Source organism: Erpetoichthys calabaricus, chromosome 5 (genome assembly GCF_900747795.2).
Source record: "Erpetoichthys calabaricus chromosome 5, fErpCal1.3, whole genome shotgun sequence".
Classification (NCBI taxonomy): Eukaryota; Metazoa; Chordata; class Cladistia; order Polypteriformes; family Polypteridae; genus Erpetoichthys; species Erpetoichthys calabaricus.
The window spans coordinates 141179084-141206737 of NC_041398.2; the positions used below are offsets into that span (position 1 = coordinate 141179084).

General features: G+C 39.6%; 1 protein-coding gene and 1 long non-coding RNA gene across 5 annotated transcripts in view; one reads left to right on the forward strand and one right to left on the reverse strand.

Moving 5' to 3' along the window:
* The window catches only part of tlr3 (toll-like receptor 3), an 84868-nt gene that overhangs the window by 14227 nt on the left and 42987 nt on the right, over positions 1 to 27654 (reverse strand). For all 4 annotated transcript variants that reach the window (XM_051928505.1, XM_028802091.2, XM_051928506.1 and 1 more), the window contains exon 5: positions 19101 to 20947. In XM_051928505.1, coding sequence (XP_051784465.1) covers positions 19101 to 20947 — 1847 coding nt within the window. The remainder of the gene's footprint in view (positions 1 to 19100; positions 20948 to 27654) is intronic.
* The window catches only part of LOC127527983 (uncharacterized), a 39092-nt gene that overhangs the window by 1370 nt on the left and 10068 nt on the right, over positions 1 to 27654 (forward strand). The gene's annotated exons all lie outside the window — the stretch shown is intronic.

A 27654-nucleotide genomic window follows, 5' to 3' on the forward strand; every position in this document is an offset into this window, starting at 1 on the left:
AAACAATGCTCGAATCAGTCTCTTTAAAAACAAGCCCGGTGCATTGTTTAACTGCCTTCTCGGCCCTATATGGCCAGCCCTCTCTATCTCGCGCGTGTGTGTACGTCTCTCTCCCACGCGCGTGTGTGTGTGTCTCTCTCTCTCGCGCGTGTGTCTGTATGTCTGTCTGTCTGTCTCTCTCTCTCTCGCTTGCACACGCTCTCTCTCTGCACAAGGAGAGACTGAACACGTGCGGAAATCATTGGCGCGCACAAACCGAAAGGGAAACTGGCTTGTTCATATACCGAGTGTGTAGTCATGAACAGTTGCAAAAGTTTGGTGAACATTTTTGGTCGTAACCCGATTTGTACGTGTTCAGAGATTTTCGTGAACTGAGTTTCCACTGTACATCAATACATCATTTTTTAAGAAATTAGATTCAACCATAACCACATTTATTTGGAATTCAAAATATCCACGTATCCAAAGAGCGACCCTACAAAAGCCAAATGCAGAAGGTGGCATGGATCTACCTAACTTTCAATTTTACTACTGGGCAGCAAACATACAAACTATAAAAACCTAGACATGGACACAAACAGATGAACATATATAGGCTTGGTCTGCAATAGAAATAAAATCCTGCAGTACTTCTTTATATTCCTTGCTTTGCGCCCCAATAAATGCAAGTTATCGCCAATATACTAACAACCCAATTGTAGTTCACTCACTCAGAATATGGAACCAATGTAGGAAGCATTTTAAGATAGAGAAGCTTTTATCGGTGGCACCTCTGCACGAGAACCACCTTTTTCAGCCCTCGCAAACATATGCAATTTTTAATGTCTGGAAAACATTTGGGATTAAATTACTTAGAGATCTTTATATAGACAACATCTTTGCATCCTACGAACAATTACATTCTAAATTTAACTTTCCAGCAACATAGTTCTTTCACTATCTTCAAATTAGAAACTTTGTTAAACAGATCCTGCCCAGTTTTCCTCATCTCCCACCTCCCTCTATGCTGGAAAAAATATTGATCAGTTTCAAGGACTTACTGTAGACAGCATCTCTGCAATATATAAAACCATTTTACAGTCTGTCCCTTTCAAAGATCCAAGAGGTAAGTGGGAAAAGGATCTCTCACTCAACATCTCAGAAAAAGAGTGGAATGTGCAAAGCGTACAATTATTCAACTCAAAATTATATATCAAGTACATTTGTCTCGCTTAAAATTGTCCAAAATGTTTCCAGGGCAAGATCCAACCTGTGAATGCTGCACTCAAGTTCCAGCCTCACTGGGTCACATGTTTTGGGCCTGCACCAAATTAAAATCATTTTGGACCAAAATTTTTAAATGCCTTTCAGACAGCCTTGGTGTCACAATCCCTCCTAACCCATTAACAGCTGTGCTTGGTGTACTTCCAGATGGGCTTAAAGTAGAGAAGGACAAAAAAATAAAATTCTCACTTACAGGATCTGTGCAGAAATTTTTCAAAACCTGGCAGGATCTAATCAATAACATTCTAGAATAAGCTTTTAAAGCAGAGGAAACAGATTCTCTCCCCATTTTCTTTTTCTTCTCCATTTATCTATATTAACTTATTAATGTATCTATTTACTTATTTTTGCTACGTTTAAGTTTCATTCTGCTGCCCATGCTCTCTTTCTCAGGGGTGGGGGTTGATTTGTTTTCAATCCTATTCTTATAAAATGGATCTATTTGTATGGAATGTTGGGTGATTTCAATAAAATCAATAAAATTAAAATCATAACTTGGCTTACAAAGACAATTATAAATACAGGTAGAAGCTGCATAATTGTGTGTTTATCCATTTAGTATATCACTAGCACCAACTCCATTAATGTGCACTATAATGGCCTGACATGTAAGGTTAGCTCTTGAAATACAGAATTGTTTATTGCTTTATTAGCAATTCTGTGAAATATGTTATAAAATATTAAGTATAATAAAATTGGCAAAGTAAAGCAATAAGGAGTAGCAATGTAATTTCTAAAAATGTTTCTAAAGTCAGAAGTTGACTGACAGATCCTCAGTTTTCAAAAGGATAGTACAATCTTTGCAGCATATGCTTTCATTATAATCTCAGGACTGTTTGTCCCAAATGGCATTTTTCTTTAAGCATAAGCTACACTCAGCTCCTCTTTGCACTCAGTTTTTTTAACATCAAAACTCACATGTCTAGTTAATGAAACAGTGATGCCAGTGTTATTTATGGAAAACCATCAGTGCAATATATTTCTAAAAGTGGTTATGTGCAAAAAGTCATTTGGCCCTTGGATAACTAAGCTGTTTTTTTTTTTTTTGTTTTCCATACATATCAGTTGCATTCTAAAGTTTGAGAGAGTGTCTGATTGACAAGAGAATAATAAAACAAGAGCACCATTAAGAATGCAAAGGACCTATACAGAAGACATAACACCACATAACTAACTAGAAACCATTTTTTCACATTACTGTTGTAAGACAGGAACACACCAGTCTACTAAGCAGGAATGGAGATATTATGTGGCAATTCACGGCCCATAACTGGGGCTGAGAAGACTGTACTGCTCTTTCAAGACATTGCAGCTTTACTCAAAACTCAAAAGAACCTCTAGACTGGTGCACCTGTACACAAAGAGGTGACTGCAGAATTTGACCCAAGATGTAGGCGATAAGCTTCCTCAAGCTAGAAAACATGTAACTAAAAAGATGACAGAAGAGTTAGTGCAAAGGCTCACTGGAAGAAGGAACAGTGGCCATGTCGAAAAAATTAAACAGAGAAAGATGGGAGGTAAAAAGGAACCACTTTGTTGTGGAGTACTTGAGATACGGATAAAGTTTTGTTTTCTGTTCTTACATGCCTTTGGTCCTTTGCTTTTACATTACCAGTATGTCACTTAATTTGCCATAAATGCACTAGCTTTGACAATTTGTATTTACTGATAAAATTCCTGATATAATGTGGCCATACCTCCCATTATATTACCTGTCAGCAGGTAATCTATGTGCCTGAAAATGTCCTTTTCCCAATTATAAACTATGTGTACCATCATAAATATGCTTAAATGTATCTGCAGTAAATTCTTACTTCCATTATTTGCATGTAACACTTGACATGTAAAATTAAAAAAAAACATTGGAAACAATAAATCACCTTATGCAATATAAACATAAGATTCAGCAAATGATTTATTGGAAATACAGAGAACTCTATTAGTTAAATAAGCACCCAGAAAATACTGTTTTTATATTTTTAAGCAAATAAATCCAGCATGTAATTTATATCATTTTATGATGATAAGTAGAGTACCGCACAGGTGCATATGCTCTCAGTTGAACAATATGTTTTGGTGGCAGGTGAAGAGGGAAGGGTGCTTCACAGTCACATTCTGAATGCCATCATGCATTATGCAAGGAATATTCCTGGTTAGCCTACCTTATTCTTATTCATGGTGTTTATAAGAAACGTAATGATTTACTTCATGAGGTAGTACCTTACAAACAAGAATAGTGGCATTAAATCTTTAAAATAATATAATGAGTTTTATTTTAAATGTTTAAAGTCTAAATATTCTTGATTGCAATAATAGATTGTTGTTTCTCACCCTCTGATAGAGGTAGACTAGATTCCTACTACAAGTCAAGTCAAGTTGGGGAGCATGCACAGCTACAGTGCGTTGCCGCACCCACTACACAATGACACAACTTGGGATCCCAGTTTGCAACCACCAGGCAGACACGTAGTCCAGTCCCACCCTCCGGAAATGACCCTCTATCTGCCGCAGGCAGGTGTTACATGGGCTAGCCCTTGGTCTGGTCCAGCTACTCGGGTCCCTAACAATGAGGATCTTACAAGCTGGATCACCCTCTGGGAAATGCGTCCCATGGCTGTAGTGCCGTAACTGACGCTCCCTCACAATGCAGGTAATGTGCCTCATTAGAGACTCCATGAGCAACCGCTCATTCGACACAAAGTCAAACCAACAGTACCCAAGGATTTTCCAGAGAGACACAGTACCAAAGGAGTCCAGTCTTCATCTCAGGTCACTGGATAGCGTCCATGTCTCACAACCATATAGCAAGACAGGAAGCACCAGGACTCTAAAGACATGGACCTTTGTCCTTTTGCATAGATATCGGGAGAGCCACACACCCCTTTCTAGTGACCTCATGACCCCCATGCTCTCCCAATCCCTCTACTGACTTCATAGGAAGAGTCACCAGAGACATGAATGTCACTGCCAAGGTAAGTAAACCTCTTGACAATGTCGACACTCTCTCTGCAAACAGACACACTGCTGATGGCTGTGCCCAAGAGGTCATTAAAGGCCTGGATCTTGGTTTTTATTCAGAACATTCGTAAGTCCAGACACTCAGACTCCTCGCTCAGTCTCTCGAGCGCCCGGATCAGAGCCTTCATTGATTCCGCGAAGATCACATTATCGTCAGCAAAGTCAAGATCCGTGAACCTTTCTTCACCAACAGATGCCCCACAACCACTGGACCCCATGACCTTGCCCAGCACCCAGTCCATACAAGCATTGAACAGAGTAGGAGCAAGAACACACCCCTAACGAACCCCAGAATCAACTGGGAAAAACGCAGAGGTCCTGCCTCCACTCTGCACAGCACTCACGGTACCAGTACCACTCGAGGGGATCCCGCGAATCCTCAGGATGTCCCACAGCTCGATCAACTAAATCGAACGCTTTGCGAAAATCGACAAAGGCTGCAAAGAAGCTCTGCCGATATTTGTGTTTGCGCTCCATGAGAACCCTCAGTGCCAGGATGTGGTCAATGATAGACTTCTTAGGCGTAAAACCAGATTGTTCCGGTCGCTGGTAAGTGAGCAAGTGATCACGGATCCTTTTGAGGACGACCCTAGCAAGGACCTTACCCGGCACCGAGAGCAGTGTTATCCCCCTGTAGTTCCCGCAATCCAGGCAATCACCCTTCCCTTTACAGATAGGGACGACAAGTCCCATTTTCCAGTCAATTGGGATGATTTCAGTCTCCCAAATGAAAGCAAAGATTACTTAGAATGCCAGGAGGACAGTCTTACCACCAGCCTGGAGAAGTTCACCCCGGATACCAGAGATCCCTACAACCTTTCCCCCCCTCAGCTGGTTCACCACCCGTGCAATCTTAGTGAGATTGGGTGATTCACAGCTAATTGGAGAATCAGCCTCAAGAACCGTGGACCCAGAGATATCCAACATCCTAGCCGGAGGATCAGCTTTGAACAACTGCTCAAAGTAGCCAGCCCAGCGGGTCAAAACTGCAGTGTCATCCGTAAGGACCGTTCCATCAGCTGCCCTGACTGCGACTCTCCAAGGAACAGATTCAGATGAGCGTAATGCTTTGATTCCTCTGTAAGCAGTACATGGGTCACTAGACCACAGATGGTGTGTCACTTGCTCACAGATTCCTCTAAAAAACGCCTCTTTATCTGCCCTCAGAGCCCTCGCAGCCGTACCTCTCAGATCCCGGTACACACCAGAGTTGCCATTGAGCCATGCGCTGCGACTTCTCTCAATGATATCCAGGGTGCCCTGCGAGATGAAACACCTCCTTCTGGGAACACTGGTAACACCAACACAACCCTCAGCAACCTTTAGGGTCTTGTCACGGAAGGTCTCCCATATCACATTAGGATCGGCAGTCATACCCAAATCTGAAAGTTCCTCACACAAACTGCATGCAAACTCATTAGAAACAGCCTGGTCTTGGAGTCTGGCCAAGTCCAGGCTCATTATCCTAGTAGGTGGTAACCTACTGGACCTAAGCTGGATCCTAAGAGTAGCAACAAATCTGTGGTCAGAATTCACAAACTGGGCACTTCTGTAGACCCTGCAGTTTTGCAAGAGTCTCCAGCGTCTGCCCATGAGGATGTGATCGATCTCCTTCACCCAGAGGCATGACCACGGGTGGGCTGGGGTGGGCACAGCATATACGTTTCCTTTCTTCTTTCATTTTCTGGTTGATAACACCAAAGGCTATGCATAAGTGGCTCATTAAAAAGCAGACATCTTCAACCTCTGTTCTGTTGCAAGCTGCTGGCTCCACGGTTGAGCTCAGCACCGCTGCTACCAACATGGAGCACAGCGCACCCACGTCGGGAACTGAAACTCCAAAAGATGTAGATAAGCCTACACAATCCTCCAGCTCTGTGCCCGTGTCGGGTACTCCAAACCTCTGCCTTCAACAAAATATACAGTCCTGTCTGCCTGACTTAAATATGGATAGCCCATCCCAGCCCATTTTAATTAATTATCCCAAGCGCGCATTCGGAAAGACACTCAGATGTTTTAGTGCAAGCTGGTATCAGTCTCGACCATGGCTTGAATATTCTGTTGTCTGTGACGCCAACTTTTGCTTTGCCTGCCGCAAATTTAGTGTTTCCAATTCGGACCGCAGGGACATATTCACCAAACACGGCTACACTAATTGGAAAAAAGCTCTAGAAAAAGACGGTGGCGGCTTCCACAAACACGTGTCTAGTATCCCGCACGTCAGAGCCATGTCTGCATGGCAAGAGTATCGGCGCCAGGCAGAGATGGGTGAAAGCATAGTTCAACTACTGGGTCCAACCCAAATAGAAAAGAATAGATATTATGTGAAAAGCACTGGGGAAGCCGTTCAGTTCTTTGCAGTCAATGAACTGGCTCTGCGTGGTCACAATCACGAAGGTGGGGAGGAGGGACTTTTCCTTAAGTTCTTTGATTACACAATCAAAAAAAGATGCCAAACTTGCAGAAATTGTAAAATACATGCCAGACAATGCAAAATACACATCCAATGTAATTCAAAATGAAATAATTGAGACTCTTGCCAAAATGGTGGTAAAAGATATCAGGACCAAATATGAAAAAGCTGACTCTCCTGGACTTTGCATTAAAAGTGATGGTACCAGGGATCGCTGTAACATTGAGAATTTGTCTCTAGTGATTAGATTTGTCCAGAACTCCATCCCTGAAGTACACCTGATTGGCTTAATTGAACTGAATCAGCTTGATGCTGAATATATTTGTAACCAAATTCTGTCACATCTCTCTGAGCTAGGTTACAGCCCTGACAATTTAGCGTGTCACTGTTTTGATGGTGCTTCTGTCATGTCTGGGGCAAGGGGTGGTGTCCTGGCTTTGTTACAAAACAAAGTTGGTAAGTACATTCCATATGTACACTGCTACAACCACCAGCTCCATTTAGCAGTGATACATGCAATGGAATCAGAACCTCTGGCTAAGAAGTTCTTTGACTGGTCAAATTAATTGAACACATTTTGTCACAGACATTATGTTTCACACACATACAACACTGAAAAGACTTCTAGAAATACGATGGACCAGTCATTATGATGTCACAAAGTCCATTGTCAACAATGAGGAAGCTATAAGGGGGCTTCTCTCAGAGGTAGCAGAGGCTGACACTGCCCCTTTTGACATCTGCATAGAGGCATGTGGTCTTTTGACCCAATTAAAAAAACAGAATTTCTTCAATACAGGAAAATTCCTCCTTCATGTGCTTGGTGTGCTGAAACCAGTCAATGCAATTCTACAGACACATGCAGTGGATTTGTGCACTGCTGGGGAGGTGGTGACAGCTTCACTGGCCACACTGAAGGAGATGAGATGCGACTCATTCTGGGAGGAGCATTACTCTCAGTGTGAAAGTAGGCCTACCAACTCGCTCAAAAGGAAACGGAAAGTTAATTCACAGCTTGATGATAATATTGTCGTGTCTACGCTTGGGCATGGTGACTCTGATGAACAAATTGCTCCTAACCAGACTTTTAAAAGGGTTATGTTCAGCATTCTTGATAGAGCTATTGTGGAAATGGAGACAAGATTCTCTCAGAGAAATGTTGAATTATTGAGGGCCACATTGCTTCTCCTGCCAAAATCAGAATTATTTCTTGATCATTCTCTCCTGAAACCACTTCAGGCACTTGCAGGCACAGAGCAAAACAGCTTGAGCTTGCAAAATGAAATTGCTGTGGCAAAAGCAATGTTGATCAATAAACTGCCAGCTGATGCTAATCTCTCTGAAGCATGCAAATGCATTCAGCAGTACAAAGAGGCCTTCCCTATGTTGCATTCGCTATATGTCACAGCACTCATCATTGGTGTGTCTTCAGCTGCATGCGAAAGCTCTTTCTCTACTTTGAACCGCATTCTCACTCCGAACAATGCTGCATTCAAGGAAGAGAAATTTAGTCATTCTGGCACATGAGAAAAATATCACAGAAAATCTAGACATGAATGAATTTATTTCAGAATTTGCTAAGAGTAACCGCAGACTAGATAATATCCAGGTTAAACACTGGAAACTGATATCCTATAGCCTCCCTAATGACTACAATGAGCCACGTTTCTGTTCTTGCTCTCATATGTTGTATACGTTTGACTTTATTGATATTTACCTTGTAGATGTAGTTCTATATTTGTTCGCAAAAAATAATAATACAAGTTCCATTGCATCTGTTAATTTTATTGAAAACAGGTTATGATTTATGCCACAGTTTTTGCTTTTATATGTTATATAAAGCTATGTTGTTATTATTATTTGACCCCCCTAAAAAAATGGGGATGGATGGATGGATGGATGGATATTTTTTGCCCCCCAAGACAAGCCAAATACCCACCCACACATGATGTTCTGGTCACACCTCTGCCTTCACCGCACCACCAGTATTGGAGTGCCAAGTTCAACGATGCGGACTGGGTGGTATTCCTACTACAGGGTCAAAAATCAAAATATTTGCAATCAATGACCTTGAAATGGTCTAAAGCAATACCTTACATGTTGTTGCCCGGCCGGGATGCCCAGGAGGACCGGAGGAGGGCTCATGCCTCCTCCAGAACATGAGGGGGCGTCCGCCCAGGTTGCTTTGGGGGCCACGGGTACAGAGCTTTGAAGCTCTACCCTGTAGGGGCCCGTGGTCACCGCCAGGGGGCGCCCCGATGCCTTGGGAGCCCTGGAAGTCGGCACTTCCGACACACCCGGAAGTGCTGGGGGGAAGAGGATTGTGTACACTCGGAGGACTTCCGGATGTACCGTCAGAGCTTCCGCCACACAGGGGTGTGGCTACGGAGCCCCTCAGGATGCACCTGGAGTCCTTCCGAGGTGAATAAAAGGGGCCACCTCCCTCCAGTCATGGGCAAGAGTCGGGTGGAAGAGGACGAAGCTTGGTGGAGAGGAGTGGAGGCGGACCAGAGACATTTAAGGCATTGTGTAGTGGCCAGGACTTAAGGGGTGATTGGTGCTGAGGCACTGGGAATGTGCACTAAAATGGCTGTAAATAGTATAAATAAAACGTGTGTGTGGTGAAACCATCTTGTCTACATTTCTGTGTCCGGGCTGTTCCCCACAATGCTTATATATGAAATCTGTCATTTTTAACTTTCTTTGGGGGGGGTTCTCTTTAAGGGCTAGGTTTATGTGGCATGCACAACTTCACATCCTTCTGATCGTTTTTGTTGAAGACATCTATTTGTTTACTCTTTATCAAAAGGGTGTAATTGCACAAAATATGACCCAAAAATGGCCTCACAGTTAGGGGTTTCAAGTCTAGTAGGGCAAAAATATGGGAGCGCCACAAAAACCTTGACATCTTGCAAAACTAGACATCAAGACAAGTCAAACAGTATATCATATTTGTGGGTTTTCTCCCACCTATGATATGGTTAGTAAGGAGGTGCCTAACAAAAATAACTGAAGTGATTTCAAAGCATTCATAAGTAATGAGTTCATTAAGTAACACAAAAAAAAGAGTTGATAGTTTTTGCAACATTGACATTAGAGCAGAACATTTTATTTGCACAAATATTTGTACCAAAATATTTTTTTTCTTTTAAACACTATTACATGCCTAAAAAAAAGACAGGAGGCAGAGCTGGAAATGGCAGGGTTGAAGATGCTATGAATTTCGCTCTGTATATTAGAGAGACAACACAGGTACGATAGTTTGGTGACTAAGTGAGAGAGACTAGATTGTGATGATTTGGGCTTGTGCAGAGGAGAGATGAGGGATACATCAAGAAAAGGCTGTTGAGGATGGAACAGCCAGGCAAGCGTGAATGACGTAGGCCAAAGAGGAGATGTGGTGAGGCAGGACATGAAGGCAGTCAGTGTGGCACAAAATCATGTAAAAGGCAGGGATAGATGGAGACGGATGATTCGTTGTGGCGACCCTTAAATGGTAGCAGCCGAAAGCAGAAGAAGACAAGCCTAAGATGCTTAATAACATATACTATATGTGTATTTTCTAGTTCTGTCTTCTGGAATAAAAATGTTGTCTTCACCAAGACAAAAATAAAATTATTTTATTTTTTTATAGAATCAAAGTATACATTATCATGTGTTTGATCTGCAGCTGTAGTTTAGCAGTATATAGATGGGGAGAACAAGACTCCAAATTGTTCAAGATGTGTGTGTGACATATTAAATGGCTTCTTGCTCACAGCTGGTACCTGACTGATGAATGGATATTTTTTTCTTTAGCCATACATCTTTGGAACTCCTTTTTTTCTGTGTAGAGAATGTGTGTGCATATCAACAGAGCAACACAAAACCAACAAGCTTGCAAGAATATGGCTTGGGTGTGTGCAAACAAAGTGAGAAAATATATGGGTGATTTTTAAACTTAGTTCATCTGTCTTTCCAAACACAAAAACAAAATTCATGTTGAAGCCACTACAGCCATAAATCTCACTGGAGTCCAGTACAGTCAAGCAGGAAAATTGTATATTTTAAAGAGACATTAATTTCATCTTCAATATGATGCACTAATATTTTAGTTTGACAGCTAGTGTGGGTTATATTCCAAGATTTCTTTCTCACAGTAATATACTTACTGTATGCACCCCTCCATCCATCCACAAAGAATCTACTTCTTCATTCAAAATTTTTATCCTGTTAAAATAATGACTCCCTTATTAATAGAAAGTAAAGTTGCTGCAGGCACATATTTACATTATATAATTTTGAAACCATTTTTCCTGACGGCAAATAACTAGGCTAATTTAACACAGTGGCCCAGAAAGAAACATTGTAAATGTTTTCACACATTTTTCTGCCCATGAAATAATCAACCATGCTTCTAAGTGTCAGGATGTTAGTAGTTGTGTTGTGATTATTTGGATATAAAATATTACTTTCTATATGTTCTCTCTGTTGTCAATAGTCATTATTTAATTTGGGAGCTTATTCAGTTTCAGATAGATTGCTTTGTTTGTTTGCTGATTGTTACAGATTTTTATCCGAACAATGCCCAGGGACGGTGATGCCTTGTCATGTCAATGCACCACATATTATCTAACTTCCAAATTTTGGTTTTAACACTTAGAATAAAAACAATAAAGAACATCTACATAAGGAACAGATAAGAGACAGGATACAGTTTGTGATGACTTTATTAAGAATCCTAAATATGACTTTGGTTTTCTTATTAGCTTTGGTAAGGTGTGATGTACCTTTCCATGTAACACACCCTTGCGAGCTGAACCACTCCTTTACCTTGTCCTCTAACAAACTAACATTATCTAGCAATATGTAATTTCAGCTATTGTTTGTTCTGAATCTTTTCCCATTCTTTTGAGCTCCTTCTATGACATATCACAATACTACCCAGCATACTATGCACACATAAGCACTTACTCACTTGTCAGTTGAACAAAAGCATGTCAGAGACATAAGACAGGAACCAAACCTGAGAAGGATGTTACATTACATACACACTGACATCGAGCCACTTCAGAGTCAGATGCATGCTACTAACTGATCTCCTACACAATGGGTCACAATCATAACTCAGTTTTGTGTATCACTAAAGAAATTCAGAAAATTTTGTTTTCACAGGCCATGCCATGATTTTTTTTTACTCACCAGAGACATAAAGGGTATAAGTGATACTATATACCATTGTCTACCAATTTCTCATGCCACAAAATGTTGCAGACCCTAAACACAAGATCTTTTAAACATTTTAAATTCCTGTATTCTTCTTACTGCTTGCTTAGCCAAGTGTCTCAGAATTGTTAGTATTATATTTACTTGTCTTTAAAATTTATACTGTTGTCATATGTCAGAATATGTTTAATTTATTTAGTAATTTTTGTTTTTAAAAGAATGTTCATTATTATTTGGGGATGTCATTTCATCAGAATTTGCTTGTTTCTCCTGGGCACTGCCTTTCTGTGTGTATAATTGCTTTGATACTGCGTGGTTTCTATTTGTGCATTGCGCTGAACAGCATCAAAAGTTTAAGACTCAATCCATATACAGGGAGATTCACTCGAAAGAGGCCCCGAATATTCTGTAATAACTCTTGCTAGGATAAAGCGATCTGAAAAAGATGGCCCTTCTCGTTACCAAAGCCCATCCATAATTGTTCTGCTTGATTCATTGTCACTAACATTAGCCAAGTAGGTTTGCAACATTAGGGTGATGATTAAGGAGCAGCTGTCCTTCAGGAACCACATTGCAACACCCGCAAGATCACACTATATCTGAAAGAGTATGCAGCAAAAACTCCTGGCCCAGACTTTGGTCCTGTAACATATGGACTATTGCAACTCTCTTCTGGCAAGAGTACTGGCATATGTCACCAAGCTACTGCAGATAATTCAAAATTTAGTGACATGTCTGGTGTTCAACAAACTGCGGTGGGCAAGACTCACTTCTTTTTTCAGATCACTACATTTGTGTATTGTAGTGGCATATATCAAGTTCAAATTCTTGATGCTTTCCTGCAGTGTAGTCAAAGGATTTGTACCTATATATATAGAGAGAGAGACACGGGCAGCACAGTGGCACAGTGGTAGCGCTGCTGCTTTGCCATAAGGAGACCAGGGTTTGTGTCCTCCCTGCATGGAATTTGCATGTTCTCCTCATGTCTGTGTGGATTTACTCCATGTGGTTTACTTCCATAGTCCAAGGATATACAGGTTAGGTTAACTGGCAATACTAAATTGGTCCTATTGGGTTGTTGGGGTACGTGTGTTCCTGCCTTGCACCCTTTGTGAGCTGGGATAGGCTCCAGCACTCCCTGCAACCCTGTTCAGGACTAAGCAGGTTAGAAAATGACATGACATACAGTATATGGAGACATTGGTGAGTTCCTATGCTTCTTCTCGGCCACTCAGGTCTGCTGATGAATATATCTGGTGATGCTACTTCTGTGTGGAATTACTATTCCAGCCCAGAATCTTTTCATGTGAAATTCCTAGCTGGTGGAACAAGCTAACCAATTTCCATTTGAAGCACTAATTCCTCAATGTGTTTAAGAAGCATTTGAAGACTTTCTTGTTAGGTGAATTTCTGTCTAACTGATATTAGCTACTAGATTTTGTAAACTAGGATTCGTAACTAGCTTGTATTTTGCTTGAGCTCTTAACTTGTGATGATTAATTTGTAACCTGTCCTGTAAGACTTGTTCCCAAGCAGTCCACCAGGCAAATGTTTACTCAGTTATGTTGACCTCTTTTGTAGTTCACTTTGGATGAGGATAAAAGTGACTGCTAAGCAAATACATGTAAAATAAATGCAAATTTAACAGACCTGTTTACTGACTATTCCTTTACAAGACATTAACAAAACTCTTCTCCTCCCTACAATTAACTGCTTGTCTTAGTGAACTACTACTTCTGTCCAGTTCAGCCACCATGACTTTTATTGCACAGACATCTGTTAATTTCATTATTTTTAATATTAATGGAGTTTCCATACAGATTATTTTATTACCATATAGTAATTATCCTTGAGTTGCAAACAACTGGGGACACAGCTGGTAAAATGTTCCTCACTATGTAGCACCTTTAAATAAAATGCTGTAAAAAGAGTAGAAAAATAAGCTGGAGAAATGAATGATTCTAAATGTTTCCAGTCAATCTTGTTTATTTCTCCAGAAAATTGAAATGTAGGCTATACTAAATTTCTGATAAAACAGAAGGAAGCAGAACATCTTATTAAATGGCATGCTGTATAAACAAAGATAACTGGTTTCTAATTAAGACTTTGCTTAGAACAAAAAATCTTACACCCACTAAAGCCTTCAAGGATCACAATTGAACACTCCAAACATGAAGAAAAATACTGTAAGTCATTGTGTCTTTTTTAATCTTACATAACTTCTTGTAATGAAATGTTTTTAACATTGATGATTTATTTGACCTGCACAGTACACAAAACTCAAGAAAATGTGGGTGTGATTATACAGCAGACACTTGAATTTCCCACAACTCTCTACTCCCTCTTGTGGATAAAAAAATATTACAAGACTCCTGGTGTTAAAATAAGGCTGTGTTCACATAAATCTTCATGGAAATGAAAAAGACTCTTAAATGGGATGAGCTATACAAATTGTTGTAAAACTCAAAACACATAAATGCTGTACTGCACAATGTAGAACAGTCAAGTAACATCAGCCAGCAAAGACATTCCCCACATTTGCTATCAGAAATATGAAAAAAGGCAAAGTAGAGACATTATTTTACTTTTTGATAGTCATTTAAAAATAGTTTCAGGGGTTTTAATGATGTAAGTGGTAGAATGTTATATACAGTGCATCCCGAAAGTATTCACATCGCATCACTTTTTCCACATTTTGTTATGTTACAGCCTTATTCCAAAATTGATTAAATTCATTTTTTTCCTCAGAATTCTACACACAGCACCCCATAATGACAACGTGAAAAACGTTTACTTGAGATTTTTGCAAATTTATTAAAAATAAAAAACTTGAGAAAGCACATGTACATAAGTATTCACAGCCTTTGCCATGAAGCTCAAAATTGAGCTCAAGTGCATCCTGTTTCCCCTGATCATCCTTGAGATGTTTCTGCAGCTTAATTGGAGTCCATCTGTGGTAAATGCAGTTGATTGGACATGATTTGGAAAGGCACACACCTGTCTATATAACGTCCCACAGTTTACAGTTCATGTCAGAGCACAAACCAAGCATGAAGTCAAAGGAATTGTCTGTAGACCTCAGAGACAGGATTGTCTCGAGGCACAAATCTGGGGAAGGTTACAGAAAAATTTCTGCTGCTTTGAAGGTCCCAATGAGCACAGTGGCCTCCATCATCTGTAAGTGGAAGAAGTTTGAAACCACCAGGACTCTTCCTAGAGCTGGCCGGCCATCTAAACTGAGCAATCGGGGGAGAAGGGCCTTAGTCAGGGAGGTGACCAAGAACCCAGTGATCACTCTGTCAGAGCTCCAGAGGTCCTCTGTGGAGAGAAGAGAACCTTCCAGAAGGACAACCATCTCTGCAGAAATCCACCAATCAGGCCTGTATGGTAGAGTGGCCAGACGGAAGCCACTCCTTAGTAAAAGGCACATGGCAGCCTGCCTGGAGTTTGCCAAAAGGCACCTGAAGGACTCTCAGACCATGAGAAAGAAAATTCTCTGGTCTGATGAGACAAAGATTGAACTCTTTGGTGTGAATGCCAGGCATCACGTTTGGAGGAAACCTGGCACCATCCCTACAGTGAAGCATGGTGGTGGCGGCATCATGCTGTGGGGATGTTTTTCAGCGGCAGGAACTGGGAGACTAGTCAGGATAAAGGGAAAGATGACTGCAGCAATGTACAGAGACATCCCGGATGAAAACCTGCTCCAGACCGCTCTTGACCTCAGACTGGGGCGACGGTTCATCTTTCAGCAGGACAACGACCCTAAGCACACAGCCAAGATATCAAAGGAGTAGCTTCAGGACAACTCTGTGAATGTCCTTGAGTGGCCCAGCCAGAGCCCAGACTTGAATCCGATTGAACATCTCTGGAGAGATCTTAAAATGGCTGCACACCGATGCTTCCCATCCAACCTGATGGAGCTTGAGAGGTGCTGCAAAGAGGAATGGGCGAAACTGGCCAAGGATAGGTGTGCCAAGCTTGTGGCATCATATTCAAAAAGACTTGAGGCTGTAATTGCTGCCAAAGGTGCATTGACAAAGTATTGAGCAAAGGCTGAGAATACTTATGTACATGTGATTTCTCAGTTTTTTTATTTTTAATAAATCTGCAAAAACCTCAAGTAAACTTTTTTCACGTTGTCATTATGGGGTGTTGTGTGTAGAATTCTGAGGAAAAAAATGAATTTAATCAATTTTGGAATAAGGCTGTAACATAACAAAATGTGGAAAAAGTGATGCGCTGTGAATACTTTCTGGATGCACTGTAGAGGTGCCCTGTTGATTGCTAATGCCACCCTGACTGTCACTTTTTGTCTCAGCCTTTAAATTTGTTGCTAGTATGACTTCCTTCTTGCTTTTGAAGCAAGCAAATAGCACCTTCTTTTTGGCACACTCAGTCATTTCATTTTTTAAAAACAGTAACATCAACTCTGACTTTTACATTATTACATATGACAATTGACATAGAACTGACTGTATAAAAGTGGAGTAAATGACTGAGTACAGAGTAAAATATATACAGTATGTGCAATAAAAGTAAATCATTTGTATTTATTTGATCCTCCTGAATTCTTTGGTTGATAACCAAATATCTAACTTAGAAAGCTTTAAAAACTTGTCAATAAGTCACTTAATACAGTACTTTTTATAGATTTTTATGTGAGAAAGACATTTCTCTTTAATTCTGATGCTGACCCCCTTTTACCTTATGAGACAATATAGGGAAAAAGGCTATTTTGGTTGAATAATGGATGCAAAAATATGCAGATAGAATATCTGCATTCACAAAACACCCTTATGCCACCAACTTTTCCCCCTTCAGTGTTGCTTACTTTTTCTTTTTTTACATATTCTACATGTACAGTAGGTTGGCCATGGACATAACATCATGATAATAAATTGTTTACCAGTAAAAAAGTTTCTACCAGTTACACAGTTCAATATAGAGTTTTAAAGACGTATTTTGTTGCCAATTATAAAATTATGCCCCTTGTATTTAACTTTAAACCTTTCTTTATTTTACAATTATACTGTTAAACACATTAAATTGCATAGCATTTTTTCCTCCCTTATTCCACCTTGTTACAGTAACTGTACTATTGATAAATATGAAAACATTTGCACTGAATCCTACCCCTGACGATATCTACAGCTAGTACTAGATAGCTGAATATGGAATAGTAGGATAATCATCACCACAAAAAAAAGCCTCTGGTTATCGATTCTGAGCGCACAAGAGTCATCTGTATCACCCACCACGTCAGATAAACACTGCTGACCTACACATAGGTTAAAGAATGGTTAGACTTATAAGGTGCACTGAAAATATGCAAGACTTTCTGAAAAATAATCTTATGTATCTTTTTAATAGCAAAAAATCATTTAAATAAAAATATGTTATATATAGTACATTTCCTAAGAAGCCAAGAATACTGTGGATATGCACAAGTATACTACATACTAACTAAAACTCAAAATATGTACATATAGTCAAACAAATGGTCATTACAATGTACTCACACTCAGGTTTGAGACGCCAATCACTCTAATATTAGCCTTTTAGAATGACAGAGGAAACGAGAGTAAAAAAACATGGAGAAAGTGCCACTAAACAGTGGCCAGATCAGGATTCAAATCCAGGTTTGTGGAGCAAAAAGGCAGCAGTGCTGAATAACTCTGTCACTATGCCACACTCTGAATATGTACAATGAAGGTAACAAATATTTACACACACACCACTGGTAAACAAAGTTTTCACTTATTCTGAAAGCGTAAAGTGAAACTTTAATTTCTAAATATCTCATGTTAAACTTGATCTGACTGGAAAAGTGCATTGAACCTTGAGGAACTAATTAATATTTATCTGGATAATTTATCTAATATAGCTTGCTACATTGACTGTTTTCATGACTATCCCTGGATCTGTTCTTTATATTACCCCGACTATTGAATTCCAAAACTTTCTGTTGTCAGAAGTATGATAAAAACTGCACAAGCATCCAACCCTCCTTCTCTACAGTGGATGCTGATGCTGGATGTCATGGTTTTTCAACTTTTCAGGCAGACTACTGTAATTTTCTTTTTAAATGTCCACCTACCTGAGCCATTAACTGTATCAAATTGTTCAGAATGTTGCAGACAAAGAATGATCAGAATAAATACTGTTTTCCATTGATATACCGAATTATGTTCAAAATTCTGGTACCAACGCATAAAGTAATGTGTTCTAAGACTCCAGAATACCTGTCTATGCCGCCCACACCATGTAAGCCTTGTAGAAAGCTTAGACCGTCTAATGTTGACCATCTTACTGTCTAAAACCGTGCTGCAGAACCATCTGCACATTCTAATGCACCTTGTGGTCTTTACTCTCTGGAATTCTCTTCTTGGGTCTGTCTGCAACAAAGACTTTTAGAATACTTTCCTTTCGTTCTGGAGTTTTAATTGTTTCCCCTATTGACTATAACAAGAGAGCATACAGCATTATACTGAAAGACGGTGACTACATTGAGAATCCTCTTTTTTATGTTGTCTTTTGTTTTCAAAGAATACAAATAAATTGCTACACTTGAAGTCACTTGAAGTAGCACCTGAAACCAGTGAAAATCAGCCAAAAGTGGTTCCTGTTTTATTTTCAATTTGTATTTTTCATTTTCCAATCTAAAACTTCTTAATATAGTTGCTTCCATATGAAACCCATACCAAACTGGGACCACTATAGGAAGGCTGTGGGGTAATTGAAATCACTGAATAGTTTCCACCTCTGTTGTCATAAAGGTAATATGCTGCCTCCCATTTTTATATACTTGTTGTTCTTTTTTGTGTGCAATACTTGTTTTTACTTTGTAAACTGGTTTAAAAAGTATACATATTAGATAAAAATTGCAAATACATAGTGACAATATTCATCCTGCTTTGGAATCTTTTGCATATGGGTGAATTGATATGCAGTTGTTAGATGTGTAGGTGTTCCACACATCATAAAACAGTGGAGAGAAAAAATATAACACTAAAACCGCTGTGTAGAGAGTGGCAAAAGAATAGATTAAGAATAAAGTAGTTAACAATTTCCTCCATATCTTCTTTGTGGGTAAAAATAGCAATTTTACATCACTTAAATTTGATGTGTTAATCTTATAAGTATCAGAAATAATATGCAGTAGCTTTAAATCACAAATCCAAACAGGACATATGCTTACCTTTTACACCAGGGATCATTCAACAAGGCATTAGTTATAATGAACACAATTTTTCTGCTTTTGCTCATGCTCTCAATAATTGCCTCCAATTCAAAAGTGCCAGCAGCAATGTCCCGTTCCTCAGAAGAAAAATGAAACATATTCTGAAATTTATCTCGTAAAGGAATCACATTTCTGTCTACCCATGTAGCATCTTTAGCTGCATGGATTATGTATGCATCATATTCAAATCTGTTTTCACCCAGATCAATTTCTTTGTATCCAAGAATACGATTTACTAGAACATTCCAAAAAAACTGGACTCTCCATCCTTGGAATTGAATTAAAATAGCCGAGAATAAGAATACAAGAACAACTATTGCACTGCTAAGAAAAAATGCAAAAGGTGCTAGATCTTTACAAGGTGAAATATCAAAGTCAGAGATTGAAGAGTTGTAGTATTTTGGTGGGCTATTGCAAATGTATTCTGAGTTCAATCCAGGAATGCTGGTATTTGTTTTATTAAGCCAATTCACAAACCAGTACATACTTTCACAAGTGCAGTCAAAGGGATTCTTTCCCATGTATAAAATGTGCAAATTACTGAAGACTTTTTTGAAAGTATTTTCTGGAACAGATATAATCAGATTTTTTTGAATGCCTAAAACACGGAGCGATGAAAGATCTTTAAACAAAGTTTCTGGAAAAAAATTTAAGTCATTTAATCCTAAATCAAGTTCAATGAGCTGGCTCAGTCCTTTAAATCCATCAGCAGGAATTTCATCAAATCCATTTGATTCAAGCTGAAGTATTCGAAGATTTATAAGACCTTTTAGGAAAAGCACTGGACCACCAGGATTACCACTTTTCCAAAGGCGAGCCAAATTATTGTGCTGCAGCTTGAGTATTTTGAGATGTTCAAGTCCACTGAAGAGAGCATCATTGATATTTGCTATGTTATTGTTGCTAAGATCAAGAACTGTAAGATTTTGTAGACCCTGGAAAGGAGAAGAATTAAAATCCAAGCTGCCAGCCAGGGTACGTCCAAGCATAAGAGTTCGTATAGTTTTAACATGGCAAAATGATAATGGCCTCAAAGTAATTTTCTGGTTGTAGGATAGGTAAATTTCTTCAATATTTTCCAATCCTCTAAACTCTTCTCCGGACAATGTCTGCATGATTTTATTATGCCCAATATATAGCTTGATTAAGTGTGGAAACCAGGAAAAAGTTCCATTGTTAATTTGTGAAATTCCCACAGATGTTAAATTAAGAAACAAAAGAGGTGACTGTGACAAAGATGATAATGTTCTACTGTTAATGACATTTAGATTTATGTTACAATTACTCAAAGTTAAATACTTGAGGTTTCTTAAACCAGAAAAGGTATTATCTTTTAAGCCAGTAAACTCATTATCCTGTAGCACTAGGTATTCCAGATTTTCAAGGCTTTGGAAAGAGAAGTCATCAACTACTGGGGTTGATGTTTTGTTCCCTCTTATAAGTGCTCTGCCAAGATTTAAGGATTTAAGGCTAGACAGTCCATAAAAGGTAGTGTTCTCCAAATGGTCAAGGAAGTTCTCTTGCAGGTACAGATGCTCTAATTTACTAAGCCATTTAAATGAGTATTCACTTATAATATCTATTTGATTTTTGGAGAGATCCAGTACTGTCAGGTGTGTTTCGTTTAGACCTCTAAAGGTAGAGTTGTTTATTATTGAAATGTCAGTATTCTTTAGAGACAGATTAGAGATCTTCGTTTCTGACAGCTCATAAGACAGATCCTCTATAAACTTAGAATCAAGTTTGGAATTGTCCAGAACCAATCCATGTAGTTGCCCAATCATACTGAGACATCCTCTTTCAATCTGAAAGAAAAAGCATGCTGTTAGACAAGCCATTTTAAACAGGCTCTTCATAAGGATTACTCAGGAATGCACTCAAGATTACAGCTTATACATATAGACATACAGTTATTTCATATCTTCATAGGGTCAGTATTGACACATGTACAAAGTACAGTGAAATTCTTACTTGAATGCTCCAATCAACGGGCAACATGTTGCCACTCCCTGGCACCGTGTTCAGTGACTGAAGAGCAAATTGTGTCATTAGTTGAAAGCTAAATGTTACTGCTGAATGCAGCATAACTACACTAGCTTGGAGAAAAAAAGTTAGCCAGTTGAAAAATGGTGAGCACAAGTAGAAATGGGGACAAATTACTGCAGTGGGTATGAGAAAACAAAAATGAAGCAGAAGAGAGAGGATACAAATATGACACTTAAAAGGTCTTTTTAAAAATTTGCTTTAAAGAGCAAAGGACATGGGTGATGATCTTGACAAGGTTGTTTGTACCAGTCCCTCACTATTCTGAAAAAAAATTGTATAAAACTTGCACTTGGAAATGTGCATAAGCCATGTCTTATGCAAAAGTTGAGATTTATAAGACCCAGAATTTGCATGGAAATTGGTTTAAACCTTTTGGTGTTTCCATGTCAGCGACTTCAGACAGCAGGACAATGAAGCAAACAGAAAATCTTATTTCATTTTGCATTTCAATGGTATGTCAGTTACATTCTGATGTCTATCCATCCATCCATCCATTTTCTACAACAGGCTGTTAAAATCTATAATGAAACAGGAATTGCGTTATTTGTTGCATGATGGTCTCTGTAATATAGGCTCCATCTAAACACACAACTCTGGGAGGAGGGCTCTGGGAAGTCTAAATTGTCTTATAAGTCAGTCATCATCACGAAAACAGTACACAAACACCAATATCGATATTTAATAGAAAACACTGTTTTATACATATTTTAAATGAGGCAAAATTACAATTTTTTCATATTGAGAAGTTGGAAAGTAACTTTCGGGTGTAACTTAGTTAACTGAAATGAAAGTTAGAGCATTTTCTGTTATTTATTTACTTCATCAAAGAGACAGATATCACGATTTTGTTGTTTAAATATTTTGTAACAGGTATGTGTGATGGAAATTTCCTCAGCCTTCCATGTCACTGTTTGTACAGGCAGGCATAAGTTCCTGGCACAAGCACTACCTTTTCAATTGCTCATGGTGACCATTGAGGATTTGTTTTTTCAACAGAAGCATCTGTCAGGCATCAAAAAGAAGAAAACACTGTAGACAATATATTCAAGCTGAAATGGCCTCTATCAAGCTAAATTTGAAACAGTTAACTAACCTGTAATTGAAAATGCTGAGAGTATTTCTATATCTTTTTTAAGGACTGGCAATGTACAAGAGAGTTACTTTGGGCAGAATGGATTATAGTGTTTGTTGATCCACTGAATTATCTAAACTCACTTATTCAGGGCAGGGGGCAGCTGAAGTACATCCAAGCAAGCAACGGACACAGAGGACAACAACCCCTGGACAGAGGGCCAAGCAATAGCAGGGTGAACTCAAACACAAATCAAGGGAGGATTAGGCATTGGCAATTTACCTAACCTGCATGCCTTTGGGCTGTGGTAGGAAACCAGAGCAAACCCATGGGAACCCATGAGCAATCTCCACACAGCAAGGCACAATTCCTGAACCCTTACAACGAGACAGCAGTGCTAGTACTGCATCAGCATGCACCAAATTTGCTGATTAACACATTTACATTAAATGTAGCTTTAAAAATGAAGGAAAAAAATACCCTTTACGTGAAATTTATTTTAGTAATAAAGTGCATCTGTTAGGTGTTTAGGTTGGTAGGACCCCCGGCCACTCCCTAAACTACACCAAATGTCAGTAATACATTAAGTTCACATTCACCAAAGTTTTGTTTTCTGTATTCTCCCATGATTTGAAAATAAAGTTGCCACTCAGGATCACAGTTAAATTTATGTAGTGAATAGGTCATGAATATTCAAAAAGGACATTTGTTAAGCCATGCATGGTTACTGGTGAGAAGTGACAGAGAGAAGCTAAAAGCAGGTGCATTGTTCCAAGTTGATAGGAGATATAAAGAACTTATGGTGTGCATATGGTTTTTATAAATGTGTTTTTTGTTGTGTGTATGCTGTTTTCGCCTTTCTAGCATAAGAAAATTTTTTGTATGGAATCTAAGCAAGGTTTTATACATGAGGCCCCAAGTCTGCTGCTACTCACTGCTATTTCTTGTGATAAAAGGGTCTTAATAACCACTATTCTGGTTTACCCTTCCCCGACAATAACAAGATACCACATATATAAAATAAAGATAAATGTGGTGATTGTATGAAAGCAAGAAACAAAATACAAGATCGACATATGCAAGTACAACTCACAAACACGAAACAAGCATAACACAGCATAATCCACACAAATGAAAATTACTAGTCCAAAACAATATTAATTCTGATGATATGAAAGTTCACTCCATAATCAGATGAAGCCCAATTAAACACAACAAGGAAGATGGAGAAACCTCCTGGGTAAAAAAAAATACAGTTTATTCCTACTGATGTTGCCACTGCCTGCAAGCAGCCCACTCCTCTGTCCTGGATGATTGTATTTCCTCCAGCCAAAAAAGCTTCTCTCTTCCCACAATTACTGGGGTCCTCTGAATCTGAACAGAGGGGACCTCCTCTGCTTGGGACATCCTGTTTCTTTTTCAATTTCCTGTCCTTGAAATTGGTCAGTCCAGAATACATCTCTTCTCTTAAAGATACAGATCTTACTTCCACTTTGGGCAAGTCAACACAGTCAACAGTGAACAGACAAACAATAAAGAGACATGACAACACTGTAGTCACCGAAGTATAAGGTGAGATCAAGCACAGGTAAAACGTGTGCCGAAAGAAATCTCTCAGTCCAAAAGTTCATTTTAAAAATATTTAGTGAAAGTTAAAAGCAAGTAATCCACACAAGAATAAAGAAAAAAGTAGTTACACACGTAGAATAAAAGGCAAAAAAAAGCTATTTTATCACCTCACTACTACTAAGTGTTCGAATCTCTCCAGAAAATAATTATGTACCTCTTAATCCCTGACACCAATCCCATCCAGGGCCCTGCTCGTATCCTGAACTGACTTTTCATACAAAGCTAGGCCACATTAAAAGTCAATTATGCTTGTTCTATGTTAGTAAATGTTGTGTCCGTCTGAACTTTTTCTTATATATTTAAAGGTAACTAAAGAAATGTTTCCCTCTGCTAACAGCAAGGATGTCAGCAGTAGCAACGTTTAACTTGTTTCCTGGTGGTGGGTAATTTTCTGTGACTGCGTCTACTTCAAGGACCGGCAGAATCCCATCAACACCTCCTTGCGTTGCTGGCTGGTAACAAGGCTTTAGGGACTTGGCTAACAGCGGGGTTCAGACATCAAGTGCTGTGACACACCAGTCATAAGTATTTTGTCGCATCTTATGAAACTGGATAATCGTCATGTATCTGGACATGCCAGGGTGTCATCCTTGGGCGATGCACATCGCCCTCACCCGAATGGTGTGGACAAATCCGTAGAGCTACCTGCCCATGGATGGGACAGGCTGAAGAAGCTAGTACAAGATCATTGACAACACTGACATCTGCAGCATCATCACCAGTTTTGAATGACTTCTATCAATATCGGGCTGCAGCCGTGAGCTGGCTGAAGTACTGAAGAAACAACGAGTGGACATTGCCAGTGTCCTAGAAATGAAATGGAAAGGCTCCAAAATGAGGGAGATTGGAAACGGTTACAAGCTTTATAACCATGGCCAAACTGTCACCCAAAATGGAATGGTGATCGTAGTCAGTGAAAAACTTAGGGGCAGCATAGTAAAAGTAGAACAAATCTCTGACCGTCTCATCACCATCAAACTTGACTGTGGAGCGACCACCGTCCAACTATTTAATGCTACGTGCCCCAAACCAACTACTCGGAAGATGAGGACGAATTCTTGGAACGTGCTGATACATTCATTCTATCTATTATTATTATAACCACCTACTTATTGGCAGCGATCTGAAGAGACATGTTGGATCGACCAGGGATGGCTACATGCAGCAACACAGCAGCCAAGGTTTCGGCATCCGAAATGACATTGGACACTGAATATTAGACTGTGCAGTGTCCAACAACCTTGACATCACCAATACTTTCTACAAAAAGCAAATTTCACACTTGGTAACGTACAACAGTGGTGGGCGCTCTACTCAAATCAACTATTGCATCATCCGGTGGCATGACCTCAAGTAATCCCGTCGGTCAATGTCACCCCACAGCACTGCCTCCTTGTACTCGACATAAGAATTAATCTTGATGGATCCACAGGAATCCAAAAAACAGGAGTAGAATGCCTCAAGTGGTGGAAGTCAGTAGAGGTGAAAGACCAGTTCACTGGCACACTTGGAACCCTCAAGATAGAGCACAACCAACCCGTAGAAGACCTTTGGTCAGAAATCATTGATCAGATCCTAGAAATGGGCACCTGGATGCTGTAGAAAACAAAGCCTGGTAGGTGATTCATCGATAAACTGGCCTGGTGGTGGGGAGAAGTAGTACAAGTGGTGATAAAAGAGTACAAAATGGCTCTTAAGAAATGGCATGAATTGTGATCCGATGATGATTGACAACAATATTTATATAAGATGCTCAAATCAGCAGCGAAGCTGACAATAGCAATAGCAAAGGCCAAACATTACAAAGAACTGTATACACAGCTGGACGAGCCTGGAAGTGCCAACAAAACATTTCTGCTTTTCCAAACGTGCGTCACCAATCAACCTAAGATATCGGACAAGCTACAGAACATCCTACGGAACCTGATCGATATCTTACAGCGATGGAATGCCTACTTCTCAAAGATCTCCAACAAGGAACTCCTGCACCTGGCCATCCCAGAAACTGACCTGATTAAAAGCCCAGTTCCCCAGATAAACACCAAGGAAGTTGAACTGGCAGTTAAGAAGATGAAGAATGGGAAAGCCATAGGACCAGACGATGTACCAGTGGAGTGTACCAATCTGCTGGCAACACTCTTCAACAGCATTGTTGCTGAAGGCAAGAACCCCCCAACCCGAGCCTGGTACACTACATTACGATCTCGATATGGAAAGGCAATGGAGACATTGGTGACTGTGTAAACTACTGCCCGATTTGATTACTTTGTCATATCATGAAGATTTGTGAACATGTGTTAGATAGACAGTTACAGAACACTGTGGCCATCTTGACCAATCAGTGCAGATTCCTCAACAGCCGGAGAATGATAGACCCACAATTGCCCTTGAGCAAACCAACCTTTCAATAAACCTCATGAAATAAATATTTATACATACTGTACAGACATACTTGACATTGACAATGGAAAGTGGCTCTAGGGACATGGAATGCAATTTCTCTGGTGAGGATCGAACTGGAGCTTGTGCAGGAGATTCAAAATACTGGCTAGATGTGATTGATATCCATTGCTATTCATAGTATTTGCTCTGGAACAAGACCTCTCAATCAAGAGTGGTCTTACTCAATTCTGGAGCTGCATTCTTTTGTCTCCCCAGCTCACCCATATGGGTCTACTTAGCATGTCTGAGACTGTGTTGAATGCAATCCACCTTCGGACTCACATCCCATGCTGCTCTCTCACAACTTTCGGTTTTCTCTTTCTTTTTTTCTATTTTGTTTCACCATTCTTCTCATTCTGACCTATTCAGAACTTTTTTATACCTTGTCAGTGCAGGTGCACCAAGCAAACTTGGGTGGCTGTGAGTGCTCTGGGAGGGTGCCATTCAATTGACATTTGTTTAGGAGGGTAAGAGAGTCACTGTAATATGACTGAGCTGCAGAGAGGGAGACTTTGACAGTTTTTTGTAAATAGATCACCAAAAAAAAAATTTAAGGTACAATGGAATTGGTATCTGAAATACTGCCATACACCAATTGTGTACTCTTGACACATTTCAATGGTCACATAGGGAGTAGAGATACCTGGAGTGACATGACTAGGAGGAATGACTTGCTTGATTTGAAACAGAATAGTGAATAATTACTGGATTTATTTCCTAGATATGTGCTGCCCATAACAAACAAGAAGTTCAAAACAAGGATGTCCATAAGTATATCTGGAACCAGTGTATCTTAGGCCAAAGTAAATTATCAATTTTATAGCTAAGCAATATGCTCATAGGCTATATGTTCTGAAAACCTGAGCAAGCAGACATGCTGACCTATCAACTGACCATTACTTGATGGTGAGCTGGTTCAGACAGATAGAGCACTCGCTGTACAGACCTGGAAAACAAAATTGGTTTAGTATGGTTTACCCATGACCACAGGATGCCTCTCTTTGTGACAAGTTCAAGTCACAATCTTGGAGAGCTTCTTCTACCTCTTGAGAAAAGTCTGGGACATAGAATTATTCTTGTTCAAAACCTCAGTGGTATAGACAGCTGCAAGAAGCTCTGGCTATAAGCGTATTGGTGCTAATCATGGTGGCAACACCTGGACCCACTGGTGTACACAACTGGTAAAGGAAATTGTCAGTGTGAAGAAAGGCCTTTTGTGCATTGTTAGCAGGAATTTCTCCAAATATGAATGGGAGGTACCAACATACCAAAAATACAGAGGCTAAAGTAGTGGCTAAAGCAGAAGTCTGTGTGTGGGTCAAG